This window comes from Heptranchias perlo, chromosome 2, assembly GCF_035084215.1.
Source record: "Heptranchias perlo isolate sHepPer1 chromosome 2, sHepPer1.hap1, whole genome shotgun sequence".
NCBI classification, from domain to species: Eukaryota; Metazoa; Chordata; class Chondrichthyes; order Hexanchiformes; family Hexanchidae; genus Heptranchias; species Heptranchias perlo.
The window spans coordinates 87,420,517-87,443,007 of record NC_090326.1 but is presented as its reverse complement, the minus strand read 5'-3'; the positions used below and the strand labels follow the sequence as shown (position 1 = coordinate 87,443,007).

At 45.4% G+C, this 22,491-nt stretch overlaps 1 protein-coding gene across 1 annotated transcript in view; it reads left to right on the top strand.

Moving 5' to 3' along the window:
• Positions 1-5,733: 5,733 nt before the first annotated feature.
• The window catches only part of scin (scinderin), a 135,842-nt gene continuing 119,084 nt past the window's right edge, over positions 5,734-22,491 (top strand). Inside the window, exons 1-2 of the mRNA XM_068003923.1 lie at positions 5,734-6,041; positions 6,135-6,289. Coding sequence (XP_067860024.1) covers positions 5,849-6,041; positions 6,135-6,289 — 348 coding nt within the window. The 5' untranslated portion in view covers positions 5,734-5,848. The remainder of the gene's footprint in view (positions 6,042-6,134; positions 6,290-22,491) is intronic.

Below are 22,491 nucleotides of genomic sequence, written 5' to 3'. Positions count from 1 at the left end.
ATTCGGAACAACTAAATTTAAATATGGAGCATGTACATAGTTATATAGAGGGTTACTTAACAATTTGAATAACAAAGGCAGTTCAGTGGTATCATAGTAATTCGGCATTAACTGGGTTGCTGATTGTCAACATATAGCCAAGATTAAATCAGAGCATTAGTGAGAAAGGATATTGGCTCAGAAAATCAAGATGTAGAATCAATCTGGGTGGAGCTAAGAAGCACCAAGGGGCAGAAAACACTAGTGGGAGTTGTCTATAGGCCTCCAAACAGTAGTGATTTATAATGGGGAACGAGGAAATGGCAAAGCAATTAAACAAATTTTTTTTTAAATTTGTTCATGGGATGTGGGCGTTGCTGGCAAGGCCAGGATTTATTGCCCATCCCTAATTTCCCTTGAGAAGGTGGTGGTGAGTCGCCTTCTGAAACACTGCAGTCCATGTGGTGAAGGTTCTCCCACAGTGCTGTTAGGAAGGGAGTTCCAGGATTTTGACCGAGCGACGATGGAGGAACGGCGATATATTTCCAAGTCGAGATGGTGTGTGACTTGAAGGGGAACGTGCAGGTGGTGTTGTTCCCATGTACCTGCTGTCCTTGTCCTTCTAGGTGGTAGACGTCGCGGGTTTGGGAGGTGCTGTCGAAGAAGCCTTGGCGAGTTGCTGCAGTGCATCCTGGGGATGGTACACACTGCAGCCACTGTGCGCCGGTGGTGAAGGGAGTGATCTTTAGGGTAGTGGATGGGGTGCCAATCAAATGGGCTGCTTTGTCCTGGATGGTGTCGAGCTTCTTGAGTGATGTTGGAGCTGCACTCATCCAGGCAAGTGGAGAGTATTCCATCACACTCCTGACTTGTGCCTTGTAGATGGTGGAAAGGCTTTGGGGAGTCAGGAGGCAAGTCACTCGCCGCAGAATACCCAGCCTCTGACCTGCTCTTGTAGCCACAGTATTTATGTGGCTGGTCCAGTTAAGTTTCTGGTCAATGGTGACCCGCAGAATGTTGATGTTGGGGGATTCGGCGAAGGTAATGCCATTGAATGTCAAGGGGAGGTGGTTAGACTCTCTCTTGTTGGAGATGGTCATTGCCTGGCACTTATCTGGCGCGAATGTTACTTGCCACTTATGAGCCCAAGCCTGGATGTTGTCCAGGTCTTGCTGCATGCGGGCACGGACTGCTTCATTATTTGAGGGGTTGCAAATGGAGCTGAACACTGTGCAATCATCAGCAAACATCCCCATTTCTGACCTTATGATGGAGGGAAGGTCATTGATGAAGCAGCTGAAGATGGTTGGGCCTAGGACACTGCCCTGAGGACTCCTGCAGCAATGCCCTGGGGCTGAGATGATTGGCCTCCAACAACCACGATCATCTTCCTTTGTGCTAGGTATGACTCCAACCACTGGAGAGTTTTCCCCCTGATTCCCATTGACTTCAATTTTACTAGGGCTCCTTGGTGCCACACTCGGCCAAATGCTGCCTTGATGTCAAGAGCAGTCACTCTCACCTCACCTCTGGAATTCAGCTCTTTTGTCCATGTTTGGACCAAGCTGTAATGAGGTCTGGAGCCGAGTGGTCCTGGCAGAACCCAAACTGAGCATCGGTGAGCAGGTTACTGGTGAGTAAGTGCCGCTTGATAGCATTGTCGACGACACCTTCCATCACTTTGCTGATGATTGAGAGTAGACTGATGGGGCGGTAATTGGCCAGATTGGATTTGTCCTGCTTTTTGTGGACAGGACATACCTGAGCAATTTTCCAAATTGGTTCTGTCTTCACGGAAGAGGACACGAATAACTTCTAAAAATCTAAATAAAGGAAACTACGAAGATATGATGTGTGAGTTGGCTATGATAGATTGGGGAGCTTCATTAAAAGGCATGACAGTGGATAGGCAATGGCTAACATTTAAGGAACGAATGCATGAATTGCAACAGTTATATATTCCTTTCTGGCGCAAAAACACAAAAGGAAAAGTGGTCCAACCATGGCTAACAAAAGAAATTAAGGATAGTATTAGATCCAAAGAGGAATCATAGAAAGTTGCCAGAAAAAGTAGCAAGCCTGAGGATTGGGAGCAGTTTAAAATTTAGCAAAAAAGGACTAAGAGTTTGATCAAGATGGGAAAAATAGATTATGAGAGTAAACTTGCAAGGAACTTAAAAACAGACTGTGATAGCTTCTACAAGTATGTAAAAAGAAAAAGATTAGTGAAGACAAATGTAGGTCCCTTACGGTCAGAAACGGGAGAATTTATAATGGGGAACAGGGAAATGGCAGGGCAATTAAACAAATACTTTGGTTCTGTCTTCACGGAAGAGGACACAAATAACTTTCCAGAAAAGCAAGGGAACCAAAGGTCGAGTGAGAAGGAGGAATTAAAGGAAATTAGTATTAGTAAAAAAATAGTGCTGGAGAAATTAATGGGACTGAAAGCCGATAAATCCCCAGGGCCTGATAATTTGCATCCCAGAGTATTAAAAGAGGTAGCCATGGAAATAGTGGATGCATTGGTTGTCATCTTCCAAAATTTTATAGATTATGGTACTCTTCCGGCAGATTGGAGGGTGGAAAATGTAACCCCACTGTTTAAAAAAGGAGGGAGAAAAAACAGGGAACTACAGACTGGTTAGCCTAACATAAGTAGTAGGGAAAATGCTAGAGTTTATTATAAAGCATGTGATAACAGGACACTTAGAAAATATCAACGGGGTTAGAAAAGTCAACATGGATTTATGAAAGGGAAATTGTGTTTGACAAACCGAGTGGAGTTTTTTGAGGATGCAACTGGTAGAATAGATATGGGAGAACCAGTGGATGTGGTGTATTTGGATTTTCAGAAGGTCTTTGATAAAGTCCCACATAAGAGGTTAGTTTGCAAAATGAAAGCACATGTGTTGGGGGTAATATACTGACATGGATTGAAAATTGGTTAACAGACAGGAAACAGAGAATAGGAATAAATGGTCCTTTTTCGGGGTGACAGGTGGTGACTAGTGGGGTACCACAGGGATCAGTGCTTGGGGTTCAACCTTTCACAATATATACAATGATTTGGATGAGGGAACCAATTGTAATATTTCCAAGTTTGCTGACGACACAAAACTCGGTGGGATTGTGAGTTGTGAGGAAGATGCAAAGAGGCTTCAAGGCGATTTAGACAAGTTGAGTGAGTGGGCAAATACATGGCAGATGCAGTATAATGTGGATAAATGTGAAATTATCCACTTCGGAAGGAAAAACAGAAAGGCACAGAATTATTTAAATGGTGATAGATTGGGAAATATTGATGTACAAAGGGACCTGGGTGTCCTTGTACACCAGTCACTGAAAGCAAACATGCAGGTGCAGCAAGCAGTTCGGAATACAAATGGTATGTTGGCCTTCATTGCAAGAGGATTTGAGTACAGGAGCAAGGATGTCTTACTGCAGTTATACAGGGCCTTGGTGAGACCACACCTGGAGTATTGTGTGCAGTTTTGGTCTCCTTACCTAAGAAAGGATATACTTGCTATAGAGGGAGTGCAGTGAAGGTTCACCAGACTGATTCCTGGGATGGCAGGACTGTCGTATGAGGAGAGATTGAGTCGACTAGGCCTGTATTCACTAGAGTTTAGAAGAATGAGAGGAGTTCTCATTGAAATATATAAAATTCTGACAGGGCTAGACAGACCGGATGCAGGGAGGATGTTTTCCCTGGTTGAGGGGTCCAGAACGAGGGGTCACAGTCTTAGGATATGGGGTAGGACAGATGAGGAGAAATTTCTTCACTCAGAGGGTGGTGAACCTATGGAATTCTCTATCCCAGAAGGCTGTGAAGGCCAAGTCACTGAATATATTTAAGAAGGAGATAGATTTCTGGACACAGAAGGCATCAAGTGGTATGGGGGAGAGAACGGGAATATGGTATTGAGATAGAGGATCAGCCATGATCATATTGAATGACGGAGCAGACTTGATGGGCTGAATGGCCTACTCCTGCTCCTATTTTCCACATTTCTATGTGTCTGAGACTGATAGAAATTGATGAGATTTCTATCAGTAAACTCCTTAAACTCCCTAGATAGCTGATAAGGTAACAGCATTCGATAGATACAACCTAATCCTTATGAGCTGATTGCTTCCCTTCCCCTGCAACAATTATGTTGACTATTGGGACATCAAGGTGATGACCCTCCTTCTGTTGATCCTCTGCACCTGGGTAAATCCACCTTACGCACTGATAACTGTATCCAGACTAGCTGGCCACTTTGTTGTCTCCCACCAAGTCTTGCTCTCTGTTTTGGCCCCGTGTGGACCTCCTAAGATTCTTAATTAAAATATTATTGTGATGCCAATCACATAATCTGGCCACGACTTTGCCATTTAAAGTAGGGCCCCTGCCCACCTGGGGTGGGCGGCTCTCCCGTTCTGAGGTCAGTTGAGATGGTGGAGGGAACTTGTTGTTAATGCGGCGCACCCCAACCTTAATCCCCCACCTGCACCGTTCCCTTTAGGTGGGCAGGGTTAAGATCGACCCTTTAATGTGTGTGTACATGTGAGAGAGGAACAAAGGAAGACGAAGGACTGTGCTTTAGCTAATCTACCGTCCCATCAAGAGAACAGTTGAATTAATAGACACATACAAGCTAAAGGTTATAATTATGCATCATAATCGTACCTGGGCTCTCTGCCTAAGAGTTTAAGTTGTTAAAAGTCTTCTCTACAGCCTCGCAAGTCTAACACTGGCAGTGGCAGAGTAGAAAGCTCGGGCTGCCAACTCTAGTTGGATGTATTCCTGGAGGTTTCATCACATGACCTCCTGCCTTCAACTGCTCCACCCATTCAAAGATACTTTCTTTACATCTCTATTATTTTTATGTCTAATAAGCAAAAGTGTTCAACAAAAATGAAAAAAAAATCACCATTTTTTTAAAATCCCCTATGATTTTTCTCCCAAGTCGTTCACAGCAGGGTGCAGGAGAATAATCTTTCATTCCTGGAGACTATGCGACAATTCTGAAGGATTGGCAACCCTATGCAAAGCCCAGTGTGCAAAATCCCTCTTTTAATGCCTGGCATGTCCATGGGCAGAGCTCTGCTCCTGCCTGGCAAATATTTGATGTTTTGAGAGTGCAAGTGGGATTGTCTGTTTTCTCAAAACTTCAAAACAGATATGAAGCACCTAGGAGATCCAAAGATCACCCGACAACAGTTCAAACCTGGCTTGATGCTGCCCTGGAGTTATACTTCACAGGGTGTAAAGCCCAAGGGAGTGAGATGGGCTCCCTATGGGGTCCTAGTGCCACTGCCAGCCAGAGTTAGATGGGACCTGACTCCAGAGTCAGCTCAATAGCCCGCAGAAAAGTACCAGTGCAATCGTGTCCTAAGATAGAATTACATAGAATTTACAGCACAGACACAGGCCCAATAGATCTATGTCAGTGTTCATGCTCCACAGGAGCCTCCTCCTACCCTACTTCATCTAAACCTATCAGCATATCCTTCTACGATCTGGATAAACACACACATTCCTGGATAAGTTTTTTTCAAAGAGTTTGCCAAACAATACTTCAGTCTTGGCAAGTCACACTGAGTAACTTAATTTCAAGAGACTCCTAGTTACGAATTGTGAGCATGTTGGGCAATCACTTCCAGTGGATTTCATTGCTTATTAGCTCATTTATAGGCCTTATTGCTCAGGAGCGCAGTTCCGTATTTACAGACTCTGACACTGACATCACGTTTGCTCTCACACGCCCCCTCGCTTCATTAAAAACCCGAGTCTGGAGAGTTTGCTCAGCGCTGCAACAAAGTTTTGCAAAAGAGTTCGATCGTTGCCGGTTTCTCACTCACTAGATTCGGAGAACGAAGGATGGTGCTGTACCACAAAGAGTTTGAAAAAGCTGGGAAAAATGCAGGGATCCAGGTCTGGAGAGTGGAACGTTTGGAGCTGGTGCCAGTGCCACAAAGTTTACATGGCAATTTCTATGTGGGAGACGCTTACCTGGTGATGCAAACCATAGCCAGGAAAAACGTCTTCAGTTATAATCTACATTTTTGGTTAGGTGAGGCTGAGTTAACCTATATATATATATAGATTTTACTTTTTGTAATAAGACATAGCGGTAATAATGATAAGCTGATGTATGTTCCCGTAGGCAAAGAATGCTCTCAGGATGAAAGTAGCGCCGCTGCGATTTTTACCGTGCAGATGGATGACTATCTGGAAGGGAAACCGGTTCAGTACCGAGAGCTGCAGGACTACGAATCTAATACTTTCGTTGGCTATTTCAAGGGAGGACTTAAGTACAAGGTAGATATCGCAGTGTTTCCAAATCATGAGCGGTCTGCTTCCCGTATACCGGGCATTAGTACTTTTATTTATGTAGTTCGTTGCTGCTCTCTAACTTTATCCATTGGTGCCAATACTACATGGACATAATGAAACTTTACTGATTATTCGTTACTTATTGTTAACCATTTATAAATAATACGATTATGTATATACATATAAACTTATATATAACTATAAAATCGCTTCTTCAAACAAAACAAATGAATGAGTTGAAACACAAGTTACATTATGTAGTTAGTTAAACCATAAAGTTGGAACAACTGGATAAAGTACTCATTTCCAATCCCCGCACCCCCCCCCCCCCCCAACTAATTTTCTTTCATGTGGGGTCATTCTTTATGTGTGAGCCAGGACAGTTAGTGTTTACTGGCTATTTGTAGGGGCCATCACAGCCAAACTGGATCCTCTGGCATGGGTGGAGGATTGGTTATCTAACAGGAAGCAGAGAGTTGGGATAAATGGTTCATTCTCGGACTGGCAACCAGTAGCCAGTGGTGTTCCGCAGGGGTCGGTGCTGGGTCCCCAACGCTTTACAATCTATATTAACGATTTGGAGGAGGGGACCGAGTGTAACATATCAAAGTTTGCAGATGATACAAAGATGGGAGGGAAAGTAGAGAGTGAGGAGGACATAAAAAACCTACAAGGGGATATAGACAGGCTGGGTGAGTGGGCGGAGATTTGGCAGATGCAATACAATATTGGAAAATGTGAGGTTATGCACTTTGGCAGGAAAAATCAGAGAGTAAGTTTTTATCTTAATGGCGAGAAACTGGAAAGTACTGCAGTACAAAGGGATCTGGGGGTCCTAGTGCAAGAAAATCAAAAAGTTAGTATGGAGGTGCAGCAGGTGATCAAGAAGGCCAACGGGATGTTGGCTTTTATTGCTAGGGGGATAGAATATAAAAACAGGGAGGTATTGCTGCAGTTATATAAAGTATTTGTGAGACCGCACCTGGAATACTGCATACAGTTTTGGTGTCCATACTTAAGAAAAGACATACTTGCTCTCGAGGCAGTACACAGAAGGTTCACTCGGTTAATCCCGGGGATGAGGGGGTGGACATATGAGGAGAGGTTGAGTAGATTGGGACTCTACTCATTGGAGTTCAGAAGAATGAGAGGCGATCTTATTGAAACATATAAGATTGTGAAGGGGCTTGATCGGGTGGATGCGGTAAGGATGTTCCCAAGGATGGGTGAAACTAGAACGAGGGGGCATAATCTTAGAATAAGGGGCTGCTCTTTGAAAACTGAGATGAGGAGAAACTTCTTCACTCAGAGGATAGTAGATCTGTGGAATTTGCTGCCCCAGGAAGCTGTGGAAGCTACATCATTAAATAAATTTAAAACAGAAATCGACAGTTTCCTAGAAGTAAAGGGAATTAGGGGTTACAGGGAGCGGGCAGGAAATTGGACATGAATTTAGATTTGAGGTTAGGATCAGATCAGCCATGATCTTATTGAATGGCGGAGCAGGCTCGAGGGGCCGATTGGCCTACTCCTGCTCCTATTTCTTATGTTCTTATGTTCACTCTTCACCAGAGAGGCCAATTATTCTGCTTTGGGAGACTGAGCTGTTAATTCTCCATTGACATCCTATGTGGTGTTTTTCTGGACTGTCTCCGATCGGTCTGGTGGACTGTCTCCGATCGGTCTGGTGGACTGTCTCCGATCGGTCTGGTGGACTGTCTCCGATCGGTCTGGTGGACTGTCTCCGATCGGTCTGGTGGACTGTCTCCGATCGGTCTGGTGGACTGTCTCCGATCGGTCTGGTGGACTGTCTCCGATCGGTCTGGTGGACTGTCTCCGATCGGTCTGGTGGACTGTCTCCGATCGGTCTGGTGGACTGTCTCCGATCGGTCTGGTGGACTGTCTCTGATGGATCTCATGGACTGTCTCCGATCGGTCTGGTGTACTGTCTCCGATCGGTCTGGTGGACTGTCTCCGATCGGTCTGGTGGACTGTCTCCGATCGGTCTGGTGGACTGTCTCCGATCGGTCTGGTGGACTGTCTCCGATCGGTCTGGTGGACTGTCTCCGATCGGTCTGGTGGACTGTCTCCGATCGGTCTGGTGGACTGTCTCCGATCGGTCTGGTGGACTGTCTCCGATCGGTCTGGTGGACTGTCTCTGATGGATCTCGTGGACTGTCTCCGATCGGTCTGGTGGACTGTCTCCGAATGGTCTGGTGGACTGTCTCCGATCGGTCTGGTGGACTGTCTCTGATGGATCTCGTGGACTGTCTCCGATCGGTCTGGTGGACTGTCTCCGATCGGTCTGGTGGACTGTCTCTGATCGGTCTGGTGGACTGTCTCCGATCGGTCTGGTGGACTGTCTCCGATCGGTCTGGTGGACTGTCTCCGATCGGTCTGGTGGACTGTCTCCGATCGGTCTGGTGGACTGTCTCTGATCGGTCTGGTGGACTGTCTCAGATCGGTCTGGTGGACTGTCTCCGATCGGTCTGGTGGACTGTCTCCGATCGGTCTGGTGGACTGTCTCCGATCGGTCTGGTGGACTGTCTCTGATCGGTCTCGTGGACTGTCTCTGATCGGTCTGGTGGACTGTCTCCGATCGGTCTGGTGGACTGTCTCCGATCGGTCTGGTGGACTGTCTCTGATCGGTCTGGTGGACTGTCTCTGATCGGTCTGGTGGACTGTCTCTGATCGGTCTCGTGGACTGTCTCCGGTCGGTCTGGTGGACTGTCTCTGATCGGTCTGGTGGACTGTCTCTGATCGGTCTGGTGGACTGTCTCTGATCGGTCTGGTGGACTGTCTCGGATCCGTCTCGTGGACTGTCTCCGGTCGGTCTGGTGGACTGTCTCCGATCGGTCTGGTGGACTGTCTCTGATCGGTCTGGTGGACTGTCTCTGATCGGTCTGGTGGACTGTCTCCGATCGGTCTGGTGGACTGTCTCCGATCGGTCTGGTGGACTGTCTCTGATCGGTCTCGTGGACTGTCTCTGATCGGTCTGGTGGACTGTCTCCGATCGGTCTGGTGGACTGTCTCCGATCGGTCTGGTGGACTGTCTCTGATCGGTCTGGTGGTCTGTCTCTGATCGGTCTGGTGGACTGTCTCTGATCGGTCTCGTGGACTGTCTCTGATCGGTCTGGTGGACTGTCTCCGATCGGTCTGGTGGACTGTCTCCGATGGATCTCGTGGACTGTCTCCGATCGGTCTGGTGGACTGTCTCCGATCGGTCTGGTGGACTGTCTCTGATCGGTCTCGTGGACTGTCTCTGATCGGTCTGGTGGACTGTCTCCGATCGGTCTGGTGGACTGTCTCCGATGGATCTCGTGGACTGTCTCCGATCGGTCTGGTGGACTGTCTCCGATCGGTCTGGTGGACTGTCTCTGATCGGTCTGGTGGACTGTCTCTGATCGGTCTGGTGGACTGTCTCCGATCGGTCTGGTGGACTGTCTCCGATCGGTCTGGTGGACTGTCTCTGATTGATCTCGTGGACTATCTCCTCGACCTTACTAAAATGACTGGCTTTATACCCTTCTTGATGGCAAAAACACACTTTAAGCTAAAGGTAATTAAAATCACTACAGTATTTGGTGTTTACAACAGATTTTCAAGGCCTAGCAATTGTCTTAGCTGGCCCTGCCTGATTATTTTCCCTCTCCACTCCAGCAACAATGAGGCCAAGTGTAATACTCCCACTGTTGTCCTGACTGTGATAGAGTCATGGAGCATAGTGTGGGACCTCCCTGCTCTGCAGACCCATTTCGAATTATCTTTGCATAATAACATTGCATTTCTTTTAATTTATTTCTAGTAAAAAAATACACAGTTTTTTAAGAACCGCCGTGTTCATTGGAAAGTATTTGGTAAACCTAAGCCGTGGCTGAATATAATTTGCATCAAAATGTAATTGTATCGTTGCCACTACATTGTCAACAAGTAATTGTGTCACATGTGCTGAAGCTGACAGATGGCTGCTTTTCCTCCACCCCTCCCCCCCATTCATAACAATTGAGTCACATTTATATGTTGTGTGATATTAGTTATGAATGCACTAAGCTTTCGTATGAAATTTCTTTGATTGCTATTCTAATAAAAACATTAACCCATGCTAATACTTTTGTTAAAATGGTGGACAAAAAGCATTAATGTGTTAGTTACTAATGTTACAGTGTGGCGTCAACCTCATGCCTTAGTTTTTAAATCAAATTTTGGTTTATTATTTGACACAGCAGTTTTCTTGAAACTATACCTCTTTATATTAATTTAAATGCGTAGGGAAATTTTAACCCCCCAGAAGGGGTGGGGGGGTGGTTTAAAATTTCAAAAATTGGAAACCTTATCCCAACCGGCCTCCAACACGCCAAATTCCGGTTTTAATGGAGACGGGCAACTAACCTGCTCTCGAGAGGAAGGTCAGTTATTTAATTATGTTAATGAGGCTGTGTGCCTGAAATTTTAGCAGGCTTTTAGATTTAACAGCTGCAGGCCGGTTTTCCCAGGGTTTGGGAAACCCGGCAGCTGGAGGGAGGTGAGAATGTCCAGACCCAGCGTGTAAATGCCTTTCCAGCACGGCTTGTGGCCCAGGAAGTGCAGGAGTGCTTCCCCCCAGCCCAATAAACAAACCTGCTGTGATTGGCCTTCTTCCCCGCGATCTGCTGCTTCCCGGCGATCCAGCGACTCCCCCCCGACCCGGCCTTTCCAATCTCCCCCTCCCGACCTCCACAATCTCCCCCACCCCCCCCGCTGGCCTTTTCAGTCCCGACCTCCACGATCTCCCCCACTTCGGCCTCCCTCCTCTTCACTCCCCGGCTGCGGTCTACCACGCAGGCCATCTCTCCCGACAGCCAGCCAGCCTCTCAATCAGGCCGGCTGCCAGCCAGGAAATATAGAAAAAAATTTAAATGAGGTTTTGCCATTAAATTTGGCAGGACCTCCGTGTTATCTGCATTTCAGTGTTTCTTGGCCGCTACGACCACCCCCCCCCCCCCCACACTCCCCGTAAATATCGGGGCCATAATGTCCAGTTGAATAGAGATGCACACTAATTAGGTACTACATTTTTTCAAGCTTACTACTTGGAAGCCAAATATAAAATAAAATCTTTGTCCTATAGGTTTTGTTATTGCAAGCATATATGTCTTATATTAAAGGTGCAATATAAGAAAAGCTGTTCATATGAAGACCTGGCTTAAGATGTGAAAGCCTGACTTGTAGTCTACTATATTAAAGTGGCTGGCATGACATAAAACTGCCCTGTGCAAGTCCTTCTATCACATTGAAAGCAAGCATTTCATCATTTGTCAATCAGGAAACTCAGAGACTTGCAATAACAGCTGCTGGAAAGTCGGAAATGAGAATGCACACTTCTCTATCTAGAGCATGATAACTACCATGATTGGGTTATAGAGAGATGAGCAGTTGCTGCAGAAGCTTTGCACCCCCAGCTGGAAGAACCTCCGTTCAATGATAAATGATGTGTATCTATGCTGTGGTCAGGAGATTGATGTTAATGCACTCACACATTTTATTAGTGCTGCTCACCAAGTAACTTGTGAAGAGCTCCTGATACCTGCTGTCCATTTGGCAAGGGCTCAGATCTTGGGAGGGAAGTAAGTGGGGGCTCTTTGGGGTTGAGGTGGCTCCAAAATCATGTGCCTTGCGATGTAATTGCTCAAGACATAACGTACAGGGTGGATAAAGGGGAACCAGTGAACGTAGTGTATTTAGACTTCCAGAAGGCATTCGACAAGGTGCCACATAAAAGATTATTGCTCAAGATAAAGAATCACTGGATTGGGGGTAATATTCTGGCATGGGTGGAGGATTGGTTATCGAACAGGAAGCAGAGAGTTGGGATAAATGGTTCATTCTCGGACTGGCAACCAGTAGCCAGTGGTGTTCCGCAGGGGTCGGTGCTGGGTCCCCAACTCTTTACAATCTATATTAACGATTTGGAGGAGGGGACCGAGTGTAACATATCAAAGTTTGCAGATGATACAAAGATGGGAGGGAAAGTAGAGAGTGAGGAGGACATAAAAAACCTACAGGGGGATATAGACAGGCTGGGTGAGTGGGCAGAGATTTGGCAGATGCAATACAATATTGGAAAATGTGAGGTTATGCACTTTGGCAGGAAAAATCAGAGAGCAAGTTTTTATCTTAATGGCGAGAAACTGGAAAGTACTGCAGTACAAAGGGATCTGGGGGTCCTAGTGCAAGAAAATCAAAAAGTTAGTATGCAGGTGCAGCAGGTGATCAAAAAGGCCAATGGAATGTTGGCTTTTATTGCTAGGGGGATAGAATATAAAAACAGGGAGGTATTGCTGCAGTTATATAAGGTATTGGTGAGACCGCACCTGGAATACTGCATACAGTTTTGGTGTCCATACTTAAGAAAAGACATACTTGCTCTCGAGGCAGTACACAGAAGGTTCACTCGGTTAATCCCGGGGATGAGGGGGCGGACATAGGAGATGTTGAGTAGATTGGGACTCTACTCATTGGAGTTCAGAAGAATGAGAGGCGATCTTATTGAAACATATAAGATTGTGAAGGGGCTTGATCGGGTGGATGCGGCAAGGATGTTTCCAAGGATGGGTGAAACTAGAACGAGGGGGCATAATCTTAGAATAAGGGGCTGCTCTTTGAAAACTGAGATGAGGAGAAACTTCTTCACTCAGAGGGTAGTAGGTCTGTGGAATTTGCTGCCCCAGGAAGCTGTGGAAGCTACATCAATCATAGCAATCTTTTTATATGTAAGTCCCATGAGTTCCACATTCCCTGGGCATCATACAGGCTGCTGTGTGGGAGAAGCACCTGGGTGTCAAGTGCTGAGTCATTGAAGGTCCATGATCAGTTGCAACACTAAGGCAAAAGGAAATAGAGTATTGGGATGTATTGCTATGACAATTAAATACTAAATAAGAAATACTGTTCTGTCTCAGTATAAGGCCTTGGTCAGGTCTCATCCAGAATAATGTGTTCAGTCTTGGCCCCCTCACAAGGTGAGTGATACAGAAACCCTGAAAAAGGTTCAGAGGAGGGCCACTAGAATCATACCTAGTTTAAAGGCCCACAGTTATTATGATAGGTTCGGAGAGCTGGAGTTTTTTACTGTAGAAAGTTGGCAACTTCATGGATATTTCATTGAAGTCTTTAAAATAATGAATAAAGGAATAAACAGGTCTTTTTCAGGTTGGCAGACTGTGATTCGTGGGGTACCGCAGGGATCGGTGCTTGGGCCTCAGCTAGTCACAATCTATATCAATGATTTGGATGAGGGGACTAAATGTAATATTTCCAAATTTGCTGATGACACAAACTTGGTGGGAATATGAGTTGTGAGGAGGATGCAAAGAGGCTTCAAGGAGATACAGATAGGCTAAGTGAGTGGGCAAGAACATGGCAGATGGAATATAATGTGGAAAAATGTGAAGTTCTCCACTTCGGTAGGAAAAACAGACGTGCAGTGTATTTTTTAAATGGTGAGAGATTGGGAAATGTTGATGTTCAAAGGGACCTGGGTGTCCTTGTACAAGAGTTACTGAAAGCTAACATGCAGGTGCAGCAAGCAATTAGGAAGGCAAATGGTATGTTGGCTTTTATTACAAGAGGATTTGAATACAGGAGTAAAGATGTCTTGCTGCAATTAAATAGGGTGTTGTAAAATTAAACTTGGTGTTGTAAAATTGTTTACAGCAATTAAATAGGGCCTTGGTGAGACTGCACCTGAAGTATTGTGTACAATTTTGGTCTCCTTACCTAAGAAAGGATATACTTGCCATAGAGGGAGTGCAACGAATGTTCACCAGACTGATTCCTGGGATGGCGGGATTGTTGTATAAGGAGAGATTGAGTAGACTAGGCCTGTATTCTCTGGAGTTTAGAAGAATGAGAGGTGATCTCATTGAAACATACAAAATTCTTATGGGGCTTGACAAGGTAGATGCAGGGAGGATGTTTCCCCTGGCTGGGGAGTCTAGAACCAGGGGACACATTCTCAGAATAAGGGATAGGTCATTTAGGACTGAGATGAGGAGAAATTTCTTCCCCACCCCAGAGGACTGTGGAGGCTCAGTCCTTGAGTACATTCAAAACAGAGATCGATAGATTTCTAGATATTAAAGGCATCAAGGGATATGGAGATGGTGCAGGAAAATGGCGTTGAAGTGGAAGATCAGCCATGATCTTGTTGAATGGCGGAGCAGGCTCGAGGGGCCGGATGGCCTACTCCTGCTCCTATTTCTTATGTTCTTATTAAATAAATTTAAAACAGAAATCGACAGTTTCCTTGAAGTAAAGGGAATTAGGGGTTACGGGGAGCGGGCAGGAAATTGGACATGAATTTAGATTTGAGGTTAGGATCAGATCAGCCATGATCTTATTGAATGGCGGAGCAGGCTCGAGGGGCCGATTGGCCTACTCCTGCTCCTATTTCTTATGTTCTTATGTAAGTTTGGAACCAATCAACACTATGTGGTAGTTCGGTAATCCGATGTGTATGCCACCAACGAGTTCTAACATAAATGAGGTCAATGGGAATCAAGCAGCAAAGATCAATAAATCTAAAGTTCTTTGATAGACTCCATTGGGAGCTAGTAGATCCCCCAACTTCAGACTATCATACTGTGTGTAAGTGATGGCAGGGACGTGGGGCCCAGGGCCCCACACAATTTCCCTGACTACTGCCACTGCTATTGCCAACCCCAAGGACCACCAGGAGATGGATCGTAGTAGTCCCTGGGGCATCAGCAGAAGGCTGACTGAAGCCTCTGAAGGAGAAGACCTCGTCGTGGACACCTATCCATCTCCTCTGGCACCAAGAAGTTACTTTGTTTAGGTCTCGGCTCAGTCTGAAATTCTTTCTCACCTCTTCAGGATGGCTTTTGCCCGATTAAATAAGCTCGGTCTTCTTCTGATGCATCTTCTCTCCCTGGCAGCAGCAGGCTTCCTCTTGTTGGTGGGAATAAACAGTCCTGACACAGGAAAATGGGTTGGGGGGTCACTGTGGCATCAGAGCGGCAGGCGAAGTCACCCCCCCCCACCCGAAGCTCGGGGGGTGAATCTACCCAGGTGGAATAACCATGCCCAGCAGTACTAAACATGGTGATGGGTTTCTGTGTATGTCAGAAACTCGGCTGACCAAAGGAAAAGTCATCCTAGTGCAGCTCTTGCAACAGGCTTCAACCTTTTTGCAACCAGTGCAGGGCATACCAGCTACCTTCATAATCAATGGTGATCCAAGATTTCCTCTAATTGGGACTGCATTCCTGACTGCTGTAGTCCCATTGCAGTTGCAAGCTCGGTAATGAACTCTCTATCCCATATATGGAGATCAAATATAAGTCGCAATCTCAAAATACGGCTCTACACGCATTAGTAATATCATTATTTAAACATGGGTACGCACCAAAGTAATGTATAGGCGAATCAATGGATTTGATTCTAAATCGCTTCACACACTTCTAAAGATTAAGCCAAAGGAGAAAATCTTAAATGAAACTATATGCAATCTGACTAATCAACCACTGTCCCGGTTGATTGATCGTTACCAACTCCTCTAGTGTGGACACCTCATGTGCCAACCTGAGCCTGACCCTTCCAGAGCATTCACCACCAAACCACCACCAACATAGTTGAGGCCATGAGGCAGACCCAGAAGAAGATAGGACACAACATAAAAGTGCACTTGAACAGCATGGGCCTTACTGCCGATGTGGCACAGGTCTGAGCTCTGAACTGCAACGGCTGGAAGAAGCTGGTAGTGGCAATGTCCAGTTATGGATAAGCCCCTACATCTTGACGGAAGGCATAATAGTGGTGCAGTTTGTAACATGCTGATGTCATTGCCCTGCCAATTGCACCCCAGTGGTATAAATTTGTCATTTTAATAAAAACAAAAGTACAAACACAGAAACCATAGTGTGAAAGTTTATGCTACAGTTGAGATAGTGCCCTGCTGCAGTGTGAAGGTGTTTCAATGGCAAATATGATGGTGTGATAACAGAAATTTCAGACCAGTTAGCCTGTGTGGTTACAGGAAATAAGCCAATGAAATTCTTAACTAGATTAGTATTATAACTTATAGCCAACTTATTTGTAAAGTAATTGCGTTACTAAGAAATGCAATTACTCAAATAATGAAGCAGTCCGAGCCCGCATGCAGCAAGACCTGAACAACATCCAGGCTTGGGTTCATAAGTGACAAGTAACATTCGCGCCAGATAAGTGCCAGGCAATGACCATCTCCAACAAGAGAGAGTCTAACCACCTCCCCTTGACATTCAACGTCATTACCATCGCCGAATCCCCCACCATCAACATCCTCGGGGTCACCATTGACCAGAAACTTAACTGGACCAGCCATATAAATACTGTGGCTACAAGAGCAGGTCAGAGGCTGGGTATCCTGCGGCGAGTGACTCACCTCCTGACTCCCCAAAGCCTTTCCACCATCTACAAGGCACAAGTCAGGAGTGTGATGGAATACTCTCCACTTGCTTGGATGAGTGCAGCTCCAACAACACTCGAAGCTCGACACCATCCAGGACAAAGCAGCCCGCTTGATTGGCACCCCATCCACCACCCTAAACATTCACTCCCTTCACCACCGGCGCACAGTGGCTGCAGTGTGTACCATCCACAGGATGCACTGCAGCAACTCGCCAAGGCTTCTTCGACAGCTCCTCCCAAACCCGCGACCTCTACCACCTAGAAGGACAAGAGCAGCAGGCACATGGGAACAACACCACTTGCAAGTCGCACACCATCCTGACTTGGAAATATATCGCCGTTCCTTCATCGTCGCTGGGTCAAAATCCTGGAACTCCCTTCCTAACAGCACTGTGGGAGAACCGTCACCACACGGACTGCAGCAGTTCAAGAAGGCGGCTCACCACCACCTTCTCAAGGGCAATTAGGGATGGGCAATAAATGCCGGCCTCGCCAGCGATGCCCACATCCCATGAACGAATAAAAAAAAAGATTATAATCAGTTTTGTTGTATTAGAGCATAATTGCATACTTACGGTACTATTAATTTGCCAGAGTTAGGCACATTATCATCCTAATGAACTTATAATCTTCATTTTTTTTAAGTTTTCCTCTAGTAACTTCTTTGTTGATGAATTAATAATTGAAATACAAATTGAAACAACCACAAGTTTGTAAAAATAATAAATCTCAGTGAGTTCCTATATGTTTTTGAGCAAGCCTTTTTAAAATTCGTTCATGGGACGTGGCCGTCGCTGGCAAAGCCGGCATTTATTGCCCATCCCTAATTGCCCTTGGTCCTATAAGTGCTTTTAGTACATGCATATATGTTTTGCATTGATGGGGTAGTCATGCTGGTGATGTCCTTGCAAAACATTTAGCCATTTTTTAAAGAGTGGAGGATGCAATGATAAAATCATTGGAAGAGGAGGAGGCCATTCAGCCCCTCACGCCTGTTCTGCCATTCTATTAAATGGCTAAGGGAGGGGCAGGACTGGCAGCTCAATGTTCCAGGGTACAGATGCTATAGGAAAGATAGAGCAGGAGGTAAGAGAGGAGGGGGAGTTGCGTTCTTGATTAGGGAGAACATCACGGCAGTAGTGAGAGGGGATATATCCGAGGGTTCGCCCACTGAGTCCATATGGGTAGAACTGAAAAATAAGAAGGGAGAGATCACTTTGATAGGATTGTACTACAGACCCCCAAATAGTCAACGGGAAATTGAGGAGCAAATATGTAAGGAGATTACAGACAGCTGCAAGAAAAATAGGGTGGTAATAGTAGGGGACTTTAACTTTCCCAACATTGACTGGGACAGCCATAGCATTAGGGGCTTGGATGGAGAGAAATTTGTTGAGTGTATTCAGGAGGAATTTCTCATTCAGTATGTGGATGGCCCGTCTAGAGAGGGGGCAAAACTTGACCTCCTCTTGGGAAATAAGGAAGGGCAGGTGACAGAAGTGTTAGTGAGGGATCACTTTGGGACCAGTGATCATAATTCCATTAGTTTTAAGATAGCTATGGAGAAGGATAGGTCTGGCCCAAAAGTTAAAATTCTAAATTGGGGAAAGGCCAATTTTGATGGTATTAGACAGGAACTTTCAGAAGTTGATTGGGAGAGTCTGTTGGCAGGCAAAGGGACGTCTGGTAAGTGGGAGGCTTTCAAAAGTGTGTTAACCAGGGTTCAGGGTAAGCACATTCCTTATAAAGTGAAGGGCAAGGCTGGTAGAAGTAGGGAACCTTGGATGACTCGGGAGATTGAGGCACTAGTCAAAAATAAGAAGGAGGCATATGACAAGCATAGGCAGCTGAGATCAAGTGGATCCCTTGAAGAGTATAGAGATTGCCGGAGTAGAGTTAAGAGAGAAATCAGGAGGGCAAAAAGGGGATATGAGATTGCTTTGGCAGATCAGGCAAAGGTGAATCCAAAGAGCTTCTACAAATACATAAAGGGCAAAAGGGTAACTAGGGAGAGAGTAGGGCCTCTTAAGGATCAACAAGGTCATCTATGTGCGGAACCACAAGAGATGGGTGAGATCCTGAATGAATATTTCACATCGGTATTTACGGTTGAGAAAGGCATGGATGTTAGGGAACTTGGGGAAATAAATAGTGATGTCTTGAGGAGTGTACATATTACAGAGAGGGAGGTGCTGGAAGTCTTAACGCGCATCAAGGTAGATAAATCTCCGGGACCTGATGAAATGTATCCCAGGACGTTATGGGAGGTTAGGGAGGAAATTGCGGGTCCCCTAGCAGAGATATTTGAATCATCCACCGCTACAGGTGAGGTGCCTGAAGATTGGAGGGTAGCAAATGTTGTGCCTTTGTTTAAGAAGGGCGGCAGGGAAAAGCCTGGGAACTACAGACCAGTGAGCCTGACATCTGTAGTGGGTAAGTTGTTAGAGGGTATTCTGAGGGACAGAATCTACAGGCATTTGGAGAGGCAGGGACTAATTAGGAACAGTCAGCATGGTTTTGTGAGAGGAAAATCATGTCTCACGAATTTGATTGAGTTTTTTGAAGGGGTAACCAAGAAGATAGATGAGGGCTGTGCAGTAGACGTGGTCTACATGGACTTCAGCAAAGCATTTGACAAGGTACCGCATGGTAGGTTGTTACATAAGGTTAAATCTCATGGGATCCAAGGTGAGGTAGCCAATTGGATACAAAATTGGCTTGACGACAGAAGACAGAGGGTGGTTGTCGAGGGTTGTTTTTCAAACTGGATGCCTGTGTCCAGCGGTGTGCCTCAGGGATCGGTGCTGGGTCCGCTGTTATTTGTTATTTATATTAATGATTTGGATGAGAATTTAGGAGGCATGGTTAGTAAGTTTGCAGATGACACTAAGATTGGTGGCATTGTGGACAGTGAAGAAGGTTATCTAGGATTGCAGCGGGATCTTGATAAATTGGGCCAGTGGGCCGATGAATGGCAGATGGAGTTTAATTTAGATAAATGTGAGGTGATGCATTTTGGTAGATCGAATCGGGCCAGGACCTACTCCGTTAATGGTAGGGCGTTGGGGAGAGTTATAGAACAAAGAGATCTAGGAGTACAGATTCATAGCTCCTTGAAAGTGGAGTCACAGGTGGATAGGGTGGTGAAGAAGGCATTCAGCATGCTTGGTTTCATTGGTCAGAACATTGAATGCAGGAGTTGGGATGTCTTGTTGAAGTTGTACAGGGCATTGGTGAGGCCACACTTGGAGTACTGTGTACAGTTCTGGTCACCCTATTATAGAAAGGATATTATTAAACTAGAAAGAGTGCAGAAAAGATTTACTAGGATGCTACCGGGACTTGATGGTTTGACTTACAGGGAGAGGTTAGACAGACTGGGACTTTATTCCCTGGAGAGTAGGAGGTTAAGGGGTGATCTTATAGAAGTCTATAAAATAATGAGGGGCATAGATAAGGTCGATAGTCAAAATCTTTTCCCAAAGGTAGGGGAGTCTATAACGAGGGGGCACAGATTTAAGGTGAGAGGGGAGAGATACAAAAGGATCCAGAGGGGCAATTTTTTCACTCAAAGGGTGGTGAGTGTCTGGAACGAGCTGCCAGAGGCAGTAGTAGAGGCGGGTACAATTTTGTCTTTTAAAAAGCATTTGGACAGTTACATGGGGAAGATGGGTATCGAGGGATATGGGCCAAGTGCAGGCAATTGGGACTAGCTTAGTGGTATAAACTGGGCGACATGGACATGTTGGGCCGAAGGGCCTGTTTCCATGTTGTAACTTCTATGATTCTATGATTCTATGGCTGCTCTGTAGGTCAACTCCATTTGCCTGCCGTTGTTCCATATCGCTTAATATCCTTATCTAATAAGAATCTATCGATCTTAGTCGTGAAAATTTCAATTGATCCTGCATCAACAGCCTTCTGGGGGAGAGAATTCCCGATTTCTGTGACTTTTCGTGTGAAAAAATGCTTCCTGATTTCACCCTTAAATGGCTGACCTCTTAAGTTTAAAATGATGCTTCCTTGTTCTGGATTCCCCAATATAATAGTTTCTCTGTGTCTACCCTATCGAATTCTTTTATCATTTTAAACATCTTGATTAGATCACCCCTCAACCGTCTAAACTCAGGGGAATACAAGCCAAGTTTATGCAACCTGTTCTCATAGTTTAACCCTTTAAGCCCCGGTATTATTTTGGTGAATCTGCAATGTACCTCCTCTAAGTCCAATATATTGTTCCTGATGTGTGGAGCTCAAAACTGAACACAGTATTCCAGATGGGGTCTGACCAAGGCTCTGTACAGCTGAAGCATCGCTTCCTCACTTTTTTATTCCAGCTCCCTCGAGATAAAGGCCAACATTATTGTTGTGGTTGTTGGAGGCCAATTATCTCAACTCCAGGACATCGCTGCAGGAGTTCCTTGGTGCAGTATTCTCGGTCCAACTATCTTCAGCTGCTTCATCAATGACCTTCCTCTGTGATAAGGTCAGAAGTGAGGCTGTTTGCTGACATTTGCACAGTGTTCAACTACACTCCCAATTCCTTATATAATGAAGCAGTCCATGCCCACAAGTAGCAAGACCTGGACAATATCCAAGCTTGGGCTGATAAGTGCCAAGTAACATTCGTGCCACACAAGTGTCAGGCAATGATAATCTCCACAAGAGAAAGGATATCCACCTCCCCATGACATTCAATGGCATTACCATTGCTGAGCCCCCCAACCATCAACATTCTGGATCACCATTGACCAGAAATTGAACTGGACCAGTCACATAAATACCGAGGCTACTAGAGCAGGTCAGAGGCCGGATATTCTGAGGCAAGTGGCTCACCACCTAACTCCCCAAAGTTTCTCTACCATCCAGGTGGCATAAGTCAGGGGTGTGATGGAATACTCTTCATTTGCCTAGATGAGTACAGCTCTAACAACACTCAAGAAGCTCAACACCATCCAGGACTATGCATTATGCTTGATCCGCACCCCATCCACTGGTTTAAACGTCCACTGCCTCCACCATCAACTTACCATGGTTGCAGTATAGAATCATAGAATTATAGAATGGTTACTGCACAGAAGGAGGCCAGTCAGCCCATCAAGCCCATGCCAGCTCTTTGTAAGAGCAATCCAGTTAGTCTCAGTCCCCTGCTCTTTCCCTGTAGCCCTGCAAATTTTTTCCCTTCAAGTCCCCTCCAATTTCTTTTTGAAAGTCACAATTGAATCTGCTTCCACCATCCTTTCAGGCAGCACATTCCAGATCATAACTACTCACTGCATAAAAAAAGTTTTTCCTCATGTTGCCTTTGGTTCTTTTGTCAATCACTTTAAATCTATGTCCTCTGGTTCTCAACCCTTCTGCCAATGGGAACAGATTCTCTTTATCTACTTTATCTAAACCTTTCATGATTTTGAACACTTCTATCAAATCTACTCTTAACCTTCTCTGCTCTAAGGAGAACAACCCCAGCTTCTCCAGACTATCCACGTAACTGAAGTGCCTCATCCCTGGAACCATTCTGGTAAATCTTTTCTGCACCCTCTCTAAGGCTTTCACATCCTTCCTAAAGTGCGGTGCCCAGAATTGGACACAATACTCTCGCTCTGGCCGAACCAGTGTTTTATAAAGTTTCAACATAACTTCCTTACTTTTGTACTCTATGCCTCTATTTATAAAGCGCAGGATCCCATATGCTTTTTTTAACCACTCTCTCAACCTGTCCTGCCACCTTCAAAGATTTC